The 22,106-nt window shown below is 40.1% G+C and overlaps 1 protein-coding gene across 9 annotated transcripts in view; it reads right to left on the bottom strand.

Moving 5' to 3' along the window:
* MAPRE2 (microtubule associated protein RP/EB family member 2) overlaps nt 1–22,106 on the bottom strand; it is a 170,419-nt gene that overhangs the window by 62,999 nt on the left and 85,314 nt on the right. For all 9 annotated transcript variants that reach the window (XR_014807858.1, XR_014807855.1, XR_014807853.1 and 6 more), the window contains one exon: nt 10,461–10,588. Coding sequence is in view for 3 of the 9 variants with exons in the window: in XM_005665343.4 (XP_005665400.2) it covers nt 10,461–10,588 (128 nt within the window). In the remaining 6 variants the exon portion in view is untranslated. The remainder of the gene's footprint in view (nt 1–10,460; nt 10,589–22,106) is intronic.

Genomic DNA, 22,106 nt, shown 5'->3' with positions numbered 1-22,106 from the left:
TGGGGGTAACTCTTTAAGACTGGGGATGGTGTCCAATTCATCTTCCTACTGTGCTGGCACAGGGTCTACTCTGACCACAAGCCACTGGCAGCCCTACAGTTTCTCTATGGAAAAGGTTTCTCCGTGCAGCATGGCTGAAGCTAGCAAGCAGATGCAGCAATAAGAGGACAGAACTGGATGGGAAATGGACAACTGCTCTTATTTACTTGTCTATTTTTTATGGCTGCACCCGCAACATATGGCAGTTCCTGGGCCAGGGACTGAATCTGAGTTGCAGCCGTGGCAACGATGGATCCCCTTGAACCTGGTGTGCTGGGCCAGGGATTGAACCCATGCCTCCTCAGTGACCCAAGCTGCTGCAGTCGGATTCTTAACCCACCATGCCACAGCAGGAACTCCTGGATGACTATTCTTAAATGTTGTCCCTTTGTACAAGACTGAGAAAACATCAACTTACATTAAAGGAGTAGGAAAAGTACTGACAGAGGCTCTTAACTTTGCTATAGCAATAAATACAGTGTCACTGAACTGAACGAAACACGTGGAAAACAATGATTCCTTGAGTCAGAAATCCTTTGGGAGATCAAACTTGTGACAACCTTATTCTAGAAGATGCTCTTTTTCTCAACAGCACAGAAATGGAGTAAATGAGAATGTTAAGTGTCCTCTCTGGTACAAGCTTCTTAAAGCAACCTGGGTTCAACATGAGGGAAGGGCCACAGTCTTGGGCTTCCAGTGGTGCACGTGTGTGTCTCTAAGGAGCCATTAGCCTGGTTACTGTTCTTCTGGCCCGGGATCATCCTGAGAGAAATGAATAGCTGCTGGTGGCAAAATTTCAGAGCTCCCTCATCTTGCTTGGAGGGCAAGGGAGTTTAGAACAGAAGAGGGAAGCCAGGAGAAGAGGTGGAGAGAAAGGGAGCCCCTTTCCCCATCCTGCTTTCAGTGGGGAAAGTAAAACACAGTTGTGTTAGACCGGGAACAAACACATGTGTATTTCTACAAGCATCTCACTACCTCTGATAAGAAAGTCCTTGAGATGATACCACTAGGCCACAGTGTGTAATCAGAAGATTTACCAGATGTGTCTCATTTCCTCAATCAGCAATTTAAAGGTGGGGATATAGATTTATAATTCCTCTCTTTCTGAAGATGTTCAATGAGCTCCTGATAAATGAACATGCAAAACATCAGAAACATGCACGCACATGCACACAGGGTGACCCTCTGTCACATCCATGGCTGCCACACACAGCAAGAAAGGCGTAAGGCTGTGGTCCAAGGAGGCCCCAGGTAGCATCGGCTGTGAAAACCTGGCTTTGCTGGGCCTTTCTCCTCTCATATAAAAGAGGAATAAAAAAGTCCTGGTCTTCTTCCACACACAGTTGTTATGAAAGGTTAAAATAAAGAATACATATAAAAGCACAGTGAAAGTGCTAAAGATCAATACACAAGACTTGAGGCCTTATGACATCATTTTGCCCCTAAAGTATAAAACCATGTATTATGTGGCTGGTTAAAACAATCAGAGCTAGAAAAACGAATAGGATGGAATGGGATTGTTTCAGATATGAAATATGAATCTCTGAAGTGCATGTTTTAGATTCAGAGGGCAAAGAAGAAAATGAGGTGTTTGCCTCCCATGAACAAAGAAAGGGTATGAACACATCCCTAAGATTCTCCATTTTATCTATTGAAAATCATCTGAGGGTTTCTCCTGTCCTTAAGTCTTTCTCCAGATAAGCATGTGAGGTGCTTAACTAATCACAAATTCATTCATGAAAGGAAATGACTACTTTCCCCCAGTTTTCCACTCTTCCTGTTAAAGTCTTTAGATGACTTAGTCTGAAGAAGAGAAAAGAGAAAGAAGAAAATAGCAAGGTAAATGCAATATAATGTTGCATAAAGAATACATCCATCACGTAAAGTAACTGACATCTTTAGGAAAATCAAAATAACTTACAATATGTTGGAACATACTTTTTTTTCTTAAGATACTTGGTTGTATGGATCTTAGTGAATCATTTGAGAATAAACATACCATCATATGCTAAGCATCTTATCATAAAGCAAAGACAAAATCAGAGGAGAAGGGGTTCTAAAAGTTTCTGAAATTAGAATTATGAATTACAAAACCCACAATTTTGGGCTCCAGCCCTATGATCCTGAAACCCTTCACTGAGATTCCTGGGGCCATGGAGTCAGGGCTCCAGGCACAAAGATAATGGAATCAATGCTGGGCATTCAGAGATTCATTTCTTGGTCTAAGCTCTATACTCTCATCAGTATCCCCTTCATCACCTGGACCCATCCCATACTTTTGATGACCTGCCCACCATACAACAGTTCTCACCTCTAGACTCCTAACCATAGACCCATTCATAGTTTTTGAGCATGTAAAACCCAGCAGAGTCTTCCTACAGTAGGTTAGAAGAAAAAGAATCTGAACCCAAGGGGAGACTGCATGATAAAGAGTTTATGAATAAGTGATATACTTACTAAGATCCCTGAAGATCACATTCATCTATGACATCTGGGGACTTTCCCAGAGAAGGGAAAAGACGAAGGTCTAGGATTTAATTAAGGGTACTGCTTTGTACCAATTCCTACAATTATTAAATTTTGTGATTTTATTGAGAATTCTCAAAGGCAATCATTAGTTAAAATCTCTAATACGTTGTCACCAATTTGCTTTGTTCCTGCTAGGGCACTATATTAAGTTCATTGTGACTATATGTCCCTTGATTTTTTTGGTTTGTATATACACTGCCAGCCATCACTCCAGGTGATCTATTTTCCCTTGCTGTTTTACTTCCGTTCATTTATGGCGTTCATCACTGCCTAGGAGGGGATCCAGTACAAATGGATAAGAGCAGAAAGGGCACATCTGTGGGCCTGTCCCTCTGGGAAATACTAACGGAGCTCCCTGATATCTATCCAGTTAAGAGGCCTGAACAGTTAACCCTGAGGACTGCTTTACGAAACTGATAAATGAAGGTGAATATATTCACATGACTTTCCACTATGGTATTTAGCAATACAATATTTGCTGCCTGTCTCCTCCAAAATGAGCAATTATACAGTTTGCTGAGACTATCCCAGATGCAAGCACAGTTGCTTCAAAGAAATACGGTAAAAACAATTTTCACATACTCATATGACAGCATCAGAAAAAACTCTCCATTTCTCTTAGAGAAAACAACATGCTTCATGAATTGAAGGGCTGGACCTAATAAAACACATGTTTTATCCTGTGTCCTGGTCACCCACATGACTCAAGAGGGAAGATTTCTTTCTTTCTTTCTTTTTTTTTTTTTTTTTTTTTTTTTTTTGGTCTTTTCATCTTTTCTAGGGCTGTACCCACAGCATGTGGAGGTTCCCAGGCTAGGGGTCTAATCAGAGCTATAGCCATCCACCAATGCCAGAGCCACAGCAACGCCAGATGCGAGCCACACCACAGCTCATGGCAACACCGGATCCTTAACCCAGTGAGCAAGGCCAGGGATTGAACCCGCACCCTCATGGTTCCTAGTTGGATTCGTTAACCCCTGAGGGGAACTCCAAGAGGGAGGATTTCTGAGGTGTTCCCCAAACTTCGGCTGCTCCAAGTCAGCCAGGCAGCACCCGCCCACTCCCCAAGAATCTGAAGGAAGGTGTTTCTCCAAAGACTCGCTGTGTCCCCCCACTTCCCCTTCATAAGCTCAAAGCTCTTCCAAAACAGCACTGACTGCAGAGTGTTCTCTAGTTTTTTGCAGGACAGAGCCCTGCTGTACTGAACTCTTAGAGGACAATGACCCCAGTCTTATCTATCAGGTCCCAAGGGCCTAAGCCAAAGGAGGGCTCCAAACATGTCAAATAAAACGAAACTGATAGAACTGAATATAGTAATGAGACAGATGAGGAGATGGCTGATTGCTTTCAATATCAATACATATACATATATATGCGTGTGTCTCTCTCAATACATATACCATCCATCTATGTAAAAAAAACAAACTTTATGGGGCAGTTTGATAAACGAAGGTGAGTATATTCACACTACTTACCATTATGGTATTTAGCATTACAAAATGCAGTAAACAGAAAAACCCCAATAAAAACAAAAGCCCCAACTTATGCTTATTTTTGGTAATAAAACATCAAATATATATAAATGAACACATTTAGAGGGGGAAAAAAAACACTCCTGTATTCCATATTCTGCTCAAAAAAAAAAAAAAAACCCAAAAAACAAAAACAAAAAACTTTTCAATTGGGCACATTAGCTGAGACACACAAGTATGCTACCCATTGTAGCGACTATACCTCAGCCTGGACCTCCCTCCCCCCAGCAGCCAACTCACTTTTTGCCCCCTTGCTCTTCGATTAGTTGGTTTGCTAAGACCAAATAAACAGATTTTGAAATTAACTTCAGCCAAATAAAATTAGAGAAAAACTGTCAGTAAAAAGCAAAAACAGCAAAAACCAAACCAATTCAAACCAAAAAACCCCTGCCTCTCTACATGTTACGTCACAAATATGAACGATGTTCCATTATAATACAATTACATCTGTAACAACAGTAACACAATCCAAGAGGGCTTGGCTTTCCTAAAGCAAATAACAGGCTATGATTTTATAAAGTGAAGTAAGCTCTGGAGCTAACAGACGCTGACAAAATAGCCTTACTTGGTTTCAGTTCAAGAAAGCCAACAAGAGCAGGTCTACTAAATTTAGCCTCTGAGCTGATTTCATCACGAACCTGTCTTCCTGACAGAGGTCTCAGAGGACGGAAGGCAGGCACAGGGGACACCATACTAGGGTGGAACCAACCTACTTAACAGGCACAGACTGCAGCCAAAAATGGTCACAAAGAACACTCTGCTGGGCTCAGAGCACCTGTACCACAGCCAGGCACAGGGGACAGCCACACCTCCGTGACTCCTCCACTATCCCTGTAAAGCCAAGCCCCTTGGAGGAGCCAGCAAGGACTCAGAATTGTCAATGTGCCTACACATGACCAGCTGGATTCAGAAGCTTTCCTGGAAGAAGAAAACACCAAACACCTGATCCAAGACAAAGCTTAAAGCAATCTGGAGACGTACACCATGAAGCTGAATCAAATCCTGATCATTTTTCTTTCTTTCTTTCTTTTTTTTTTTTAATGCTAGTCAAGGAAAAACCTAAAATTTTCCATTCTCAAAAATGGTTTAGTTCAAACTACATTTTATACAAAGACTAAAATGCTCAGGAAAATGACTGAGCTATTAAACCTGACATGTGGGCTGCATCTCAGCATCTGTAAGAAGTCAATGGTTTGCTGGTCCTGTGGACGGAGTGTGGAGGAGGAAGCGAAGGCGGCGGGGAGAGAGGCACTGGTCAGGTGCTCACTGGCCAAGCGCTAGCTATGACCCAGTGATGGACCCAATGACTCGGCTGCTTGCATCCCAGTTGAAGGGGTAGGACTGGGACACATAAAAATGCATGTCAGAGAAAAGTTTCAAAGGAAATATGAATGTTAGAGCAGAGGATGAGAGGCAAAGAGGGACAGGAAAATACACTCCTTCTACTCCCATCCAACTCCCCACCCTTTTTCTTGGTACTCCTGCTCTAGAGAGTGCACTGTCTTTTTTATCATCTCTAACATGGTACCTCACTCAGGTGATTTATAGGGATTCTTAGCACCATACTGCCCATCCTCTCTCTTGAATCACTTATAAAATATCTAGGAAACTGGTTAGAGCCGGTACTAAAGTAAAACCAAAACATGTCACCCCACAAAAAAGCCCTATAAATTTTACAAAGCAAAGTAACTAAAACCTAAGACATTTTTTTAAGCCGAATGAATCTGGTATTTCATGTGGTTCAATTTCCCGTCCCAAAGTGGTAAATCTACAAGTATTCATTTTCAAATCAAATATAAATGACTGACATACTATTGTATTGTTATAGGAAATATTCACATCCACTGATAAGCCTGTTCTTCATTTATATGGTCCCATTTTTTCACTTGAAACTTAAAGGTTGCTATTGATAAGAAATGAATGCAAATTAAATATGCACATGATTTCATGACCCAGACTTCATGTACAAAGAAAATTTCCTTTTTTTTTTTTTTTTTTTTTTTTTTTAGGGCCCTACGTTTGGCATATGGAAGTTCCCCAGCTAGGGATCCAATTGGAGCTGCAGCTGCTGGCCTACACCACAGCCACAGCAAAGCGGGATCTGAGCTGCGTCTGTGACCTACACCACAGCTCACGGCAATACCACGTCCTTAACCCACTGAGTGAGGCCAGGGATCGAACCCACATCCTTATGGATACCGGTTGGTTCTTAAACTGATCACCCACAACAGACACTCCCAAAGATAATTTCATAAGGCTACATCCTTGGGATAAAATAACAGGAGAAAAGAGTGAGTCATCTTCATTGTTGCAACTTATTGCAACTCATTGCAACTCATTTCCAAGTGTTAAGTCTTCTCACACCTTCTTTTCTTTAAAAAGCTTTTAAAATGCTTAGGTGGAAACAAATGAGATAAAAAGGCAGAACATTCTGCAGAAAGAGGAACACACATGCAAAGCAATGCATCAGTTCTTTATGAGCTAAAGAAAAGCTGATGTGAGTTTTTTTTTTTTTTTTTTTTTTTTTTTTTTTGTCTTTTTGCCATTTCTTGGGCCGCTCCTGCGGCATATGGAGGTTCCCGGGCTAGAGGTCGAATCGGAGCTGTAGCTGCCAGCCTACGCCAGAGCCACAGCAACGCAGGATCCGAGCCGCGTCTGTGACCTACACCACAGCTCACGGCAACGCCGGAACCTTGACCCACTGAGCAAGGGCAGGGATCGAACCCGCAGCCTCATGGTTCCTAGTCGGATTCGTTAACCACTGCGCCACGACGGGAACTCCTGATGTGAGTTTTAATGTTAGCTGGAGGGAAATCTCTTAGCTGGAAATTAAAAAAAAAAAAAGAAGAAGTAGAAAATAATGCAAATGAGGAAAAAATGCCAAAAGGGGGGACTGTCAGGACTGGAGCATAAGCCTTGAGGAAAAAGAGTAAGGAACAGTTTTATTGAACAAGAAAAAAAGTCAGTTTACTATGTGAAGGTATTTTGGGTCTGTTTTTCCAAAAGCATATTACCGAAATAAAATCACACATAGTAAACTAAAATAATTAAAATGAAAATTGAAGAAAAATATATTATCCAAGAAATTTAACTACTTAAAAGTGTGATGAGGCTAAATCACTTAGGTCACCATTAATTGGTTTTGTTCTTATCCTAAGAGCACTGTCCTAGCTGCCTTCAATGTTTTCTAGAACAAGAAAGGGTATAAAAAAAGTTCATAAGAAGAAGACAGCACTTCCTGCTAAATGCCATCATTGAAGACAAAAAGATGGCACTTCCTGCTAAATGGCATCATTCACAGACTAAATTATGAATGAGGAGACTGTGCCAGATAAAATTTGGATGCTTTAACTTCACTTTCAGTGCTTTGGGCTTTCTCTAAAATGCACTGCACACTCTTGGCTGTAGCACAGAAGCACTTGGGGGTGCTTGTAAAAATGCAGACTTTAGGCTTCGCACATCCACAGATACTGATTTAGAAGGTCAAGAATCCCAAGACTCTGCATTCATAAGCAGCTTCTCAGATTGTAAATGCATATAGTCTGCAGTTCACACTTTGATGAAACTACTACCTAAAATAAAAGACCTGTCTATTATGGAGATTAACTTTTTTATTTTTTGAGAAAAAAAAAAAGGCAGAAAGGAACCTCTAAATATATTTTATTCTTCTGAACCATCAGCAACTTTGTAACCTTAGGTAGTAAGAGAGTTACCCTAATGGAAATGATCTATTCTTGGGAACAAAATGGCTTCTACAGGTTTCATCAAGCCACAGTGGATAGAAGCGGAGCGGCCCAGGGTTGTAAGATGAACACGGATGCTTTCTTTAAGGTAACCTTACAAGAAACAGTCACAAACGCTGCCTAGAATGTTGTTGTATTTGCGTTACAAGAAAAGTGAGCGATTTGCCAAAGAAATTATACGTATTTATACATACAAAGAATAGATACACACACACACACACACACACACACGCTCAAGTGCTTATTACTATCGTAACTAAAAATTCTGAGTTGCTTCTCATTTCAGTTGCCAAATGCATGACACGGGAAGCTCCTCTTGGGCCCCTTCCACACTTTAGACCCATGACTGGGAATTTTCTCTATGACTCTTCTTCTTATCTCCTTTCTTCCCGTCTCTTTCTTTCTGGATAACCAACCCATTACTCTTATCCACACATCCACACCCTCACTTTCTGGGAAAGATATACAAATTTGTCTTGGCTACACAGCAGTTTCAAATTAGGATTTTCATTCCTTCCAATATGAGCATTTCTGAAGGAAGAGTATGTGTCAGGCCCTGTGTAGGAAATGGACCCACAGTTACAATATAAAGTGGTATTTGCTATTAACCAAAAAAGGGATTGCTAACAGAAAATGCTATTTTTTAATTTTCACTAGCAAGTTAAAAATAAAACAAGAAGCTACAGAACATACAGCAAAGAATAGCACCATAAAACCTGACTGAATGGAGAGGTGCAGTTGACTAAGATGCAACAGGGGTTGTTTTGGACAGTAACTGTTAGTCATTTCAAGTAGCCAACAACGTGTACGTGGTATGTCATCACAGTCTAAGTCAGCTTTTCTCTAGCTCGTATCAAAGGGTGAAGAACTGGTCATCGCTGCGACCATCCATTACTGACCTCACGAAGCACAGGATATATGCTGGAGGCCTGGGCACAGAGAGGGTGGGTGAGGCAATACTTGGGTTCTGGCCCACCTCACTGTCTTCCTCATGACAAAACCATCATGGGAGAAGAGATGTCAATAGATGAGAAGTTTGTCCGCAAGTCTATCCTGATTCAATCCAGATGTGGAGAAGGGAGAGTAATGTATTCACTGGTGGCCTTGGACTCAGGCGTATCTGACAGTGACTAGTGGGGGCTTCCAAACTCTAACAGCACCACATAAAATCTTTCCACACATGACCCACCAGGAAAGGTGGCAGAACGTCTTTCTGCTGCACCAACACCACTGCACCAACTACACCTGGTGACTTCTGCATCTCTCGTGTCTCATGGGATTTTACGTAAATACATTTCAGTAATATTTTCTAGTTTCTAATACCATTTCAGGTATTAGAGCCAGAGGCAGAGAGGAAATCTCTTATTACCTTTTACTTCACCAGAAGAAAATACTTTCTGTTCCCAAAGGAAAACTATTTCTTTGATAAATGCTCTAACCTAAGAACAAATCACTTTACTAATGGCATGTTCTTATACCAAGCTCCTACTTTATCACTGAGGTCAAATTTTTTTTTTTTTAGGGCTGCACCTGCAGCGTATGGAAGTTCCCAGGTGAGGGGTCGAATGGGAGCTACAGCTGCTGGTCTACACCACAGCCACAGCAATGCGGGATCCAAGCCACGTCTGTGACTTACACCATAGCTCACGGCAATACTTTATCCTTAACCCACTGAGCGAGGCCAGGGACTGAACCATGGAGTCCTCATGGATACTAGTTGGGCTCATTACCACTGAGCCAGGATGGAAACTCCTTAAAAAAAAAAAAAAAACAAAAAAAAAAAAAACACAAGACCAAATCTAGATCTACATGCATTCCCAGCAGATCTACTTGATAGCAGGCAAGGTGCCACCTCAGACATTTGACAAAGGATGAAACGTAGTCCTCGTCCTCAAGGGCTCTGGGAACCTTCAGGGGAACAAGAGCTGGATCTTCTAGCACAGGGTGGCAACATTATTCTGGAAGAGTGGGCACAGTATTTTGGAAACACTACGGAGATCTGAGAGATGTGAGGAACTTCCCCTTCAGAGGGAGTGACAACTGAGTTGGCTTTTAAAGTGTGAACAAGATTTTACTGCAAATGAAAAGAAGAGGAAAGACATTCTCAGCAGAGGAGCATGAAAAAAAGCTATGGGAAAAGGGAAGGAGTCTTAGGGAACAAAGAGTATTCTGGGGATGGAGGCATAGGGGAGAGAGACATGGATGATGAAATTGAGGGGATATGTTGTAGCCAGAACAGAAAGGACCTTATCCACCATGTAAAAGAGTGAATTTTATCCCAAGGGACAACGTGGAGTCGTAAAGGTTTTTAAGGAAGGATACTGCAAGACCCAATCTGCATTTTAGGAGATAACAGGGGATGATAGAGAAGAGGCTGGAAGGCCAGTTAGAAGGCATTTCCTAGCTTAAGCGAGACCATTCCTAACACTATGCTCTTAGGTGGCCATAAGCATTTTCCTCCATATGTTCTTTAGTTATATTTGAGTTTTCTCCCTTTAATTATGTATCGATACTGATACACATTTTTTCCCAACTCAATATACATCATCTGTGATTAAAAAAATCACATTCCACCTGATAGTCAACATTTATAGGAATACTTAAAAGACTCTCTTACCTGAACAAAGCTGCTCCACCTTCGTGTAGTTTAAAGATACTATGTCATTAACCCATGCAATGATGTCATGTCTGCTCATAGTCTCTTGGGTTATCGAGGTAGAATACACATTGACCGCCATTCCCCAGCTAGAAAAATAAACAAACAAACAAGTTTATTTACCTACAAGGAAAAAATTAACTCAGGAAGACGAAAGACTTCTACTCAAGGTCTGGATCCCTGGAAGAACTACAAAGCATGTAACAGTCCTGCTTTGACTAAGCCCTTTCTCATCCCTTTCTCTTTATTCCACATATTCGCTATAATACCGTTAAATCTCATATATTGTTCATGTGGTATCACTTTATATCTCTTGTAACTTGACTCAAATATTCCTTAGGTTCTGAGGCTCCTAAACTCTCATGACTTAGTGTCTCACTTTGAAGGGGAGTTGGGAATGTATTTTTTTTATCAGCTTTAAATAAAAGGAAATTCACTTTAGAAACAGGTTACATATACATCTCATTAGAAAAAAAAAATCCTCATCTGATAGTCTTTTCCCTAAAAGTTTTGGACAAAGCCTTGGAAAAAAAAAAAAAAAAAGAGTATAGGAGTTCCCGTCATGGCTCAGCAGTTAACAAACCCAACTGGTATCCATGAAGACGTAGGTTGGATTCCTGGCCTTGCTCAGTGGGTTGAGGATCGGGTGTTGCTATGAGCTGTGGTGTAGGTTGCAGATGTGGCTCCATCCTGAGTTGCTGTGGCTGTGGTGTAGGCCGGTGGCTACAGCTCTGATTCGACCCCTAGCCTGGGAACCTCAATGTGCCTCGGGTGTGGCCCTCAAAAGACAAAAAAAAAAAAAAAAAAAAAAAAAAAGAATCTGACTGCAGTGGCTCGGGTCCCCAACAGGTTCAACCCCCCAACAGGCACAGTGGGTTAAAGGATCCGGAGCTGCTGCAGCTTTGGCTTGGATTCAGTCCCTGGCCCAGCAAACTTCCATGTGTCATGGGTGTGGCCATTAAAAAAAAAAACTATAAAAAGAGTATTTGGATAATTTGGAAGTACTGCCTGACTATATGAGTCTTTTCATCTCAGATTGTTAATGTAACCCTTCTGCCCATTTCACGACACTTGCTACTTCCCCCAACTTTTCACTGGAGGGGGATACACTAACCATCAGTAGAAGAAAAGGTTGTTTTGTTTTAAATAATTTGATAGCTATAGTTCAGTGTAATTGGTTTCCTGTTTCTAACTAATGAATTTTATTTTTAAGAGCAGCTTTAGGAGTTCCCATCATGGCTCAGAGGAAACGAATCTGACTAGTATCCATGACGACGAAGGTTCGATCCGGGCCTTGCTCAGTGGGTTAAGGATCCAGCGTTGCTGTGACTGTGGCGTAGGCCAGCAGCTGTAGCTCTGATTCGACCCCTAGCCTGGGAACTTCCATATGCCATGGGTACAGCCCTCAAAAAGACAAAGGAGGGGAGCAGTTTTAGGTTCATAGCAAAATTGAGTGGAAAGTACAAAGCTTTCCCATATACCCCCTGACTCTCCCCATCCCCAACCCCCTCCCCACATACAACCTCCAAGAGCATCAACCTCCCCCACTGGCTGGTACATTTGTTGACAATTGGTGAACATGTGCTGATGCATTATCATCACCCAAATTTCAGTTTACACTAGGTTCACTCTAGGTATTGCGCATTCTCTTGGCCGTGACAAATGTACAACAACATGACCTCACCACGGTCCTATCAGACAGAGAAATTTCAACTGTCCTCAAAAATACTCTGTGCTCCCCTGATTCACCCCTCCCTCCCACCACTCCTGGCAACCACTGATCCCTTTTACTGTCTCCAGTTTCACCTTTTCCAGAATGTCACAGAGGTGGACCCAAACAGTACGTGGCCTTTTCAGATTGACTTCTTTCAATGGGTAATGCACACTGAAGGTTCCTCCATGTCTTGACAGCTCACTCTTTTTAGCACCGAATAACATCGCACTGTCTGAATATACTGCTCACCTACTGAAGGGAAATCTTGGTTGCTTCCAAGTTTTGGCAATTAGGAGTAAGGCTGTTATAAATATCTGTGTCTGGGTTTTCCAAGTTTTCATTCATTTGGGTAGATACCAAAGAGGACAATGGATGGGTGGTATGGAAAGAGTATGTTTAATTTTATAAGAAACTGCCAAACTGTCTTGCAAAGTGGCTGTACCATCCCAACATCAATGAATGAAATTCATTGCTCCATATCCTCACCAACACTTGGTGCTGTATTTTGGATTTTGGCCCTCTTAATAAAGTGGGAAAAAAAAATTTTTTAATATTTAAACCTGGTTGAAATTTTGTAATTTTACTCATTTTGTGCAATATGTCACCCATATGACTTTATAGAAAGTATGTGTGTATAAACTTTTATTCTGGAAAATTTTGATAAATGCAAATGGAGAGAGAACAGAGGAAAAAAACCAGCTGTGTTTACTTCTTGATTTCAACAATTACCTATACTTGGCCAATTTTGTTTCATTTATACTCCCATCAGCACTCCTTCCTCCCACCCTTGTCCCTCAAACCAGGTTATTTTGAAGTAAATGCCAAGCATAATATGATCTCACCTCTGTTTTAATATGCATTTCTAAAAGATAAGGACATTTAAAAACCACTATAGTATTATCACACCTAAAAATAAGAATTTCTTAATATCATCAACTACGTATTGCAATTGTTTCAATTTGTTTGACTCTGAATTCAAATAAGGTACATACGCTGTGATTCTTCCATATGTACTTTTATCTATAGGTTTCTTCTCCATTTCTAGTATTTTCTCTTTCATTTAAAGAAGAAAAAAAAAACAACTGCTGTTGAAGGAATGGGTTCTTTTTCTTGTAAAATTTCCACAATCTGGATGTTGCTGACTGCATCCCATTAGTGTCTTTTAAAATATTCCTCTGTCCCTTGTATTCCTCTAAACTGGTAATTTGACCCTGCAGCTTGATCTGATTCAAGTTCTAATGGAGGAGGAAAACAAGACTACTTAAGCTTCCATCAGGAGACTTAAGTAAAGTGATTTAGTTTTATACACACACACACACACACACACACACACACACACACACACATTCTTTTCAGATTTTTTTTCCATTATAGGTTATTACAAGATATTGAATATAGTTTCCCTGTGCTATACAGCAGGTCCTTGTTATTTATTTTATATACAGTAGTGTATATCTATCAATTTCAAAGTCCTACTTTACTCCTCCTTCTCCCCTTTCATAAGTTTTTTATGTTTGTGAATCTGTTTCTATTTTGTACAATTTTTTTAGATTCCATATATAAAGGATATCATATGGTATCTGTCTCTGCCTGACGTAACTTCACTTAGTTTGATAATTTCTAAGTCTATCCATGTTGCTTCAAATGGCAATATTTCAGTTTTTATAGCTGAGTAACATTCCATTATATGTCTATCTATCTCTACATATACATACATATATGTATTTATATATATCAACCACTTCTTTTTTATCCATTCATCTACTGATGGACAGTTAGGTTGATTCCATATCTCGGCTACTGTGAGTAATATTACTATGAACATTAGGATGCATGCACCTTTCAAATTAGAGTTTTTGCCTTTCTGAATATATGCCCAGGATTGGGTTTGCTGGGTCATATGGTAACTTAATGTTTAGTTTTTTTCAGGACTCTCCATACTGTTTTCCACAGTGGCTGCACCAATTTACATTTCCACCAACAGTGCAGGAGGGTTCCCTTTCTTCCACATTCCCTCCAGCATTTATTATTTGTAGATTCTTTTTTCTTTTTTGGCTGCACCTGCAGCATATGGAAGTTACTGGATCAAAGATCAAATCCACCTGCATCTGCAACCTACACCACAGTTGTGGCAATGTCAGATCCTTAACCTACTATGCCAGGCTAGGGGTCGCACCAGCAATGTCACAGAGACAAGTCAGATCATCAACCCCCTGTGCTATAGCAGGAACTGGGTTGTTTTTCTCATATTGAGCTGTATGAGCTGTTTGTATATTTTAGAGACTAATCTCATGTTGGTTGCATCATTTGCAAATGTTTTCTCCCATTCTGTAGGTTGTCTTTTGTTTATGGTTCCTTTTGCTGTGCAAAAGCTTATATGTTTGATTAGGTCTCATTTGTTTATTTTTGCTTTTATTCCTATTGCCTTCGGAGATCGATCTAAGAAAGTACCACTACAATTTATGTCAGAGAATGTTTTGTCTACATTCTCTTCTATGAGCGTTAAGATGTCATGTCTTATTTTTAAGGCTTTAAGCCATTTCGAGTTTACTTTTGTGTATGCTGTGACAGAGTGTTCTAACTTCACCAACTTACATGTGGCTGTCCAGCTTTCCCAACACCACTTGTCAAATAAACTGTCTTTTTCCATTGTACATTCTTGCCTCTTTTGCCAAAGATTAATCAACTATAGGTGCGTGGGTTTATTTCTGGGCTTTCTAGTCTGTTCCATTGATCATATGTCTGTTTATTGTGACAATACCATGCCATTTTGATTACTGTAGCTTTGTTGTACTGTCTGAAGTCTGCAAGGGGCATGCCTCCAGCTTTGTTCTTTTTTCCTCAAGATTGCTCTGGTAATTCTGGGTCTTCTGTGGATCAATGTAAGTTTTATGATTTGTTCTAGTTCTGTAAAAAATGTCATGGGTAAATTGACAGATATCACATTAAATCTGCAGACTGCTTTGGGTAGTTCCAATTCAAAAACATGAGATACTTTCCATTCTTTCGAATCATCTTCAATTTTACTAATGTTTTATAGTTCTCAGTATATAAGTCTTACCTCCTCAGTCTGGTTTATTCTTAAATAATTTTTTAACTTGATTATAAAAGGGATTTTTTTTTTAAACTTTCTCTTTCTGACATTTCCTTGTTAGTGTAAAGAAACGCAACAGACATTTTTTTTTTTTTTTTGTCTTTTTTGTTGTTGTTGTTGTTGTTGTTGTTGCTATTCTTGGGCCGCTCCCGCGGCATATGGAGGTTCCCAGGCTAGGGGTTGAATCGGAGCCGTAGCCACCGGCCTACGCCAGAGCCACAGCAACGCGGGATCCGAGCTGTGTCTGCAACCTACACCACAGCTCACGGCAACGCCAGACCGTTAACCCACTGAGCAAGGGCAGGGACCGAACCCGCAACCTCATGGTTCCTAGTCGGATTCGTTAACCACTGCGCCACGACGGGAACTCCTCAACAGACATTTAATCAACAGTTAATCTTGTATCCTGCCACCTTGCTGAATTTATCAGTTCTAATAGTTTTTGTGTGGAGTGTTTAGGGCTTTCTACAGAGAGTATCATGTCATTTGCATATAATGACAATTTTACCACTTCCCTTCCGATTTGGATAACTTTGATTTCTTCTTCTTGTCTGAGTGCTTGGCCAGGACTTCTAATACTGTGTTGAATAGAAGTGTTCAAGCATGGGCATCCTTGAATTTGGCAAGAAGGCTTTCAGCTTCATTATTGAGTATTATGTTGGCTGTGGGTTTGTCATAAATAGCTTTTATTATGTCGAGATATGTTCCCTTTATACCCATTTTGATTAGAGTTTTCATTATGAATGGATGTTGAATTTTATCAAATGCTTTTTCTGCATCTACTGAGATGCTCATATGGTTTTGTCTTTTCTTTTGTTGATGTAGTGTACCACATTGATTGATCTGTGCAAGCTGAACCATTCTTGTGACCCCAGGATGAATCCAACTTGATCATGGTGTATGATCCTTTCAATGTGTTGCTGGATCCAGTGTGCTAATATTTTGTTGAGGATTTTTACATCTATATTCATAAAAGATACTGGCCTATAATTTTCTTTTTTGGGAGCATCTTTGGTTTTATTATCAGGGTGATGGTAGCTTCACTGAATGACTCTGGGAGTCTTCTCCCCTCTTCAGTCTTTTGGAAGAGGTCTTCTTTGTACGTTTGGTAGAATTCCCCAGTGAAGCCATCCAGTTCTGGACATTTGTTTGCAGGAATTTTTTTTTTCTTCTTCTTCTTCTTTTTAATAGATTCTATTTCACTTCACCTGACTGGTCTATTCAATTTATCTATTTCTTGTTGATTCAGTTTTGGTGAACTATCTATTTCTAGAAACTTGTCCATTTCTTCTAGGCTGTCCACTTTGTTGGCATGTAACTGTCCATAGAACTGTCTTATGATTTTTTGTATTTCTGTGGTATTAGTTATTTCTCCTCTTTCATTTCTTGTTTTATTTGGTTCCTCTCTCTTTTCTTCTATTCATTCTTGATATATTAGCTAGAATAATTCTACAAAGAGAAATTTTCTCTGAGATACTGGGCATATAAGAAAGGCAAAACAGATGTCTGATTCTTACCCTTTATCTACAGATGTTCAAAAAAAAAAAAAATAAGGTGAGTTCTCTAATATTCTCCAAACATGATCAATGAGGTTTTTATTTTTGAAGTATAATTATGAACTCATGGATTTAATGTATTTGATATGTTCCAATCCAATGCGGTTTAAATCTTTCTTCAAACTGGTTTCTGAGTCTTTTTGACAAGGTCCTAGTAGTCTTTGATGACTTTCGTGCCTTCTTGCATGATAAAATGCTGCAGGCTTGTACATTTGCTGCCTTAGACTTAAAACCAGTCATTTCTCCAAGAGTGCCTTATTCCTTTAGTCACAAGTGATATTTAGAGATAATACTTTTAAGCATGACTACATAGGACAAAAAATCTAGTCTTACAGGTTTTGTACAAAAATCTATACATTTATGAAATAGTTGTGCTTGGAATTCTTATTAACTCTAACAAAAAAAACCCCTGCTTTCTCCTTAAAGTGCTAAATGAAAATTTTATTTATTTATAAATAAAGTATAAAAATAAATATCCATCCATCCCTAGAAGCAAGCTCATCTCTAAATTATCTTCTCCTGAAAATGTGAAAAAACTCATGGCACTGGCATCCCAGGAAATGTGACCATAGTTACTACTTTTCCGCAACATTATTAAAAGCCTTTTCATTTTTTGGTTGGTAACGTCCACCGTTTTCTTTATCATTTAGTAAACAAAACCACTTGCTTTTAATTACTAGTCAATTTTTAAAATCAACTATGTAAAGTACATAAACTCTCAGTCAAGATAATTCGAAACTTAAAATGTTTTGGACTGTCTGGTATAATTTTCATATACCAGCATCATTTTTGGCAGTTCACATACTTTTCTAATGGCTTTGCCTACAGGCAGTAGTGAAAAGCTTTACCAGGCAATGTACTGATGGAGGATGAGGCACCAAGGCTCAGAGTTATGCCAGATGGCATCAAGCCAAATTGGGATGAAATTTTTGCTCCAGATGATTTTAAAACGAAACTAAATGCCAAGCGGGACAGACATGGTCAGATCTGCATTTTAGAAAGATAATCCATATATAGTGAGTAAAGATGTTCTGTGGTTACATAAGAGAAAGACATGTATAACCAAAGGACAGGGAGGAGAGTTATAAAAGCTTTTTAAAAATTCATATGAACAGGAAGGCAAGTCATTTGCTGGAGAGTCTGTCAATGAATCACACTCTTCTGGGTGTTTACGGATAACATTCACCAAAGGCCAATAATCTTCCATATCAAGATACTTGGCTCATGACTGCAAGTAAAGCATTATCTGTCTTCAAGGAGTTCATTAGGATGACCAGGTAAACAATGGAATAGCACTTGACTTGTGCTTTTTCCAGTTAATTAGTTACCAGGCTGACCACTCTAACCCCATCTCCATCCCCATCTCCATCCAACACAGCTGTAGTCCCCAGAACCCTTTCAGTGAGAACAACCACGTGTTAAGAGTCCTGGGAAAACTAATTCCAAGAGTAAGGGTGTATCAGTCAAGGTTAGGAATATTTCCTTACATTTTCTAAAACAGAACAGTAACAACATACTAAATAGATTTCCATACTTACTTCAAATTCATAGTAATAGAATCAACATGGTTCATTTCTATTTACCATCCATGTCGATTAGAATATTCTTCTAATCTATCTTCCTCCAAATTTCACCACGATACTTCCAATTCATTTCACAGTGTGGGTACCTCTCATTCCCTTTATTATGATTCTCATCCAAATGTGCAACCCCTTCAGATTTTACAAGGGAGAGCTCTGGGTCCAGATTCCCCTTCTGTGCTCTTCCCAACCTCAAGTAAGTCAGGGGGCAGCAAAAGTGGAAAACGAATTATACTTCTGCTCTGTCATCAACTCTTTTTTTTTTTTTTAAATTAGAGTATAGTTGACTGACAATGTATTAATTTAAGGTGTACAGCACAGTGATTCAATTACACATAGACATATATGCATATATATCCTTTTTCAGATTATTTTCCCTTATGTTATTATAAAATATTGAGTATAACTCCCTGTGTTATACAGTAGTAGTGTGTGTATGTTAATCCCATCCTCCTATGTTGTGGGTCTATTTATGTTTTATAAATAAGTTCATTTGTATCTTTTTTACCAGATTCCACATATGGGTGATTCTGCCATCTATTCTCTTCTCCCTCTAATTCTTTTGGCTCTCATTTTTTCTACAAGTGCAACTTCAATACATTCAAGCCTAAATTATTCAGCTGACTCAACATTTCACAGAAGACATTTTATTTATTTATTTTTATTTTTTGTCTTTTCTAGGGCTGCACCCACAGCATATGGAGGTTCCCAGGCTAGGGACTGAATCGGAGCTGTAGACACCGGCCTAGGCCAGAGCCACAGCAACGCTGGAGCAGAGCCGCGTCTTCAACCTACATCACAGCCCAAGGCAACGCCAGATCCTCAACCCACTGAGCGAGGCCAGGGATGGAACCCACAACCTCATAGTTCCTAGTCGGATTTGCTAACCACTGAGCCATGATGGGAATTCTATTTTTTTATTTTTCAATGTTAAACTCAGGGCTGGGGAGTTTCATTTAATAGTCTTAGCTCTTCTATAGATAATCATCAGAATCTGAAGATTTCCTGTACCTGGAAATTTTTTTTGAACAATGAAGTGTATCAATTTTATGACAGGCATAAAGTATTAAATCTTTTTTTAAGAAAATAAGTAAAAAAAAAAAAGACAATTTCATTGTAATTTCTTGGATGTCAAGCCATACTTTCATATAAAAGTGAAAGTACCTCCCTGCTTATTCTTCAGAAATACTGTATGGATAACAAAAAGCATTTTGCCATCATTTTAGAGTTAAAGTGATTTGATGCTCCCATATTGATTCTTGAGAAAATCCTGTAAGGGGGAACAGAGCAGGAACTGTATTCTTTCCTGACAAACATAGATTCCTAGTCCCTTTGTAAGTACGAATTAAGACAATTCAAAATATTAATTTCTAAAACCTCCGGAGTCATTTCCAAAGACTCAGAAGCCAAGCTATGAAAAATGAACTAATACCGAATGCTACAGAGTAAAGAACCAACACACTGTGCAAGGTTTATTCTGTTTGTATCTTCAGCATGACTGTTACACAGAAATAACAGTTTACGCTTCGATGACCTGACATCTGGTCTCCAGGACAAGCATCTCTCTCTGTGCCATCCTTATAAAAAAAAGGAAGTCAGTAGTTCCCGTCATGGCTCAGCAGTAACGAACCTGACTAGTATCCATGAGGACACAGGATTGGTCCCTGGCCCCTAGTGGGTTAAGGATCCAGCGTTGCCATGAGCTGTGGGGTAGGTCGAAGATGTGGCTCGGATCTGGCGTTGCTGTGACTGTGGTATAGGCCGGCAGCTGTAGCTCCGATTCAACCCCTAGACTGGGAACCTCCATATGCTGTGGGTGTGGCCCTAAAAAGCAAAAAGCAAATAGTTAGATAAAGAAGTCAAAGCCCTGGCCTCTAAGTTGTGGCTACCAGTTAGAATTCTGATCAGATCACTATGTGTTTAAAACCTGGTAAGCCCAACAGTGCTGAGAGCAGGAGGTTAAGTTTAATTCTCTAGCATGTCGGCTTTTGGGTCACACCCTTTGCCATGGCATGGAAATTGTATTTGTAAATGAATTTGCATCCATTGCTCTTTCTTAGAAATAAACAAGTAATCACTGCATATTTTATACACTGTTTTTGTAAATGTCTGAATGCATTTCCGAGAGGCCGCCGCTATATATACACATATATTTTGCAAATGGAAGAAAAAACTGCACAGAAAAATGAGAGTCCCTTCAAACCTCCAGCAGGTGGAGTTACATTTCTGGCCTGTCCCTAGATAGTGACCACTAACTGATACATGTGACCTCAGAAAAAGGCCAGCCTCAGGCTGAGGGCAGGAGTGTGCATTTTGTCCCATTTCACCCTGTATTCAGCATTCGGTGGGGGTGGCATACACCAATGTATGCTCTGCAGCAGTTAATCATCCAGAGAAATGAGAAACTGCATTTCTGCTTACTGAAACAAAAAGAATTTTATGTGACTAATGAGACTTGAGTTCACCTATTGAACAAAGCCTGAATAAAGACTTGGCAAGCCCCCAGCTGCGGAAACCAAAGCATGGATCCTACCACCTTACCAATCACGAGAACCTAATTACAAGATAATCCACAATCTTGGCCAAGCACAAATTGGGCAAGGTTTGTGAATTATTCCAGAGGCGCATCTCTTCAAAATGCAGCAAACATCTAAAATGTCACAGCGAGCATCATGTGTGGCCTTTCACTGGAATTATTTCCTACGTAATTCATTTCGTCTCTGCCCTACCCTTACAAATAGACCACAGCCACACTTGCATACATCTGGGGAGAAAAGTGGTAGCTCCCTCCCTCTGGAGGAAAATGCCATGTTTTTTCAGCAAGTCTCACAATAGGCCAGGTGTCTTGAAGTCCTGGCTCTGGTGCTGTTTGGGGTATGTGGATGTAAGAAGAGGAGTTTGAGAAATTCATTTTGGGAATGAGACATGTGGAACCTATTTTGATTTTTGATTTTTTTTTTTTTCACAACTACCATCCGAGTTTGCCAGGCTTCCCAAATTTAGACACGACCATCTGCAGATGAACTGCCTTCCATAAGCACTTGACTACTGTCTGCGGCTCTGTAAGGAGGCCCCGTTTGGCTGTGATTTATCCCAAATGCATTGTGAAGCTGAACCTTTAAAAGCCACTCCCCACCTACCCCCCGCCCCAACTCAAGTTACTTTATTTCACCCCCTAAAGGAGTCTATACACAACTGGAAACTTCACGTTCAATAGAAGACATTCTGTCAACTCACCCCCACCCGCCATCCCACCCATGGCAACATACTCCGTTCACACAATTGAGCACTAACAACTGACAACTGTACTCATGTTTGTGACCGTCCTTCTTCTCTCTCATAACAATCTGTATTTTCAACATGTTCCCCCATCACTGGGAGAAATCCACCTCCCTCACCACTGCATGCAATCCTCCCTTCACCCAGTTCCACGTAAATGGAAACAAAGCAGGCTGGAAAAGAGGTACAAAGACACACACACACACATATTTTTTTAACCTGGGAAACTTATTTCTAGAGCTTGGGCACATAAGGATTTCTGAGGTCCGTATAATGACCTATAACCCAAGTGGTTTCTTAACTAATGTCTAGTGGTATCAACGCTTCATGGGAAGCCATGTCCTGCTAACCAGGTGTTAGAGCTCCTTTCAATGGCTCTGAAGT

Source organism: Sus scrofa, chromosome 6, assembly GCF_054392235.1.
Source record: "Sus scrofa isolate SSC_HxYL_T2T_F1_AM1 chromosome 6, Sscrofa_HxYL_maternal_Yorkshire_Landrace_v2.0, whole genome shotgun sequence".
Lineage (NCBI taxonomy): Eukaryota > Metazoa > Chordata > Mammalia > Artiodactyla > Suidae > Sus > Sus scrofa.
The sequence above is the reverse complement of the archived record's forward strand: the minus strand, read 5'-3'. Positions and strand labels throughout refer to the sequence as shown.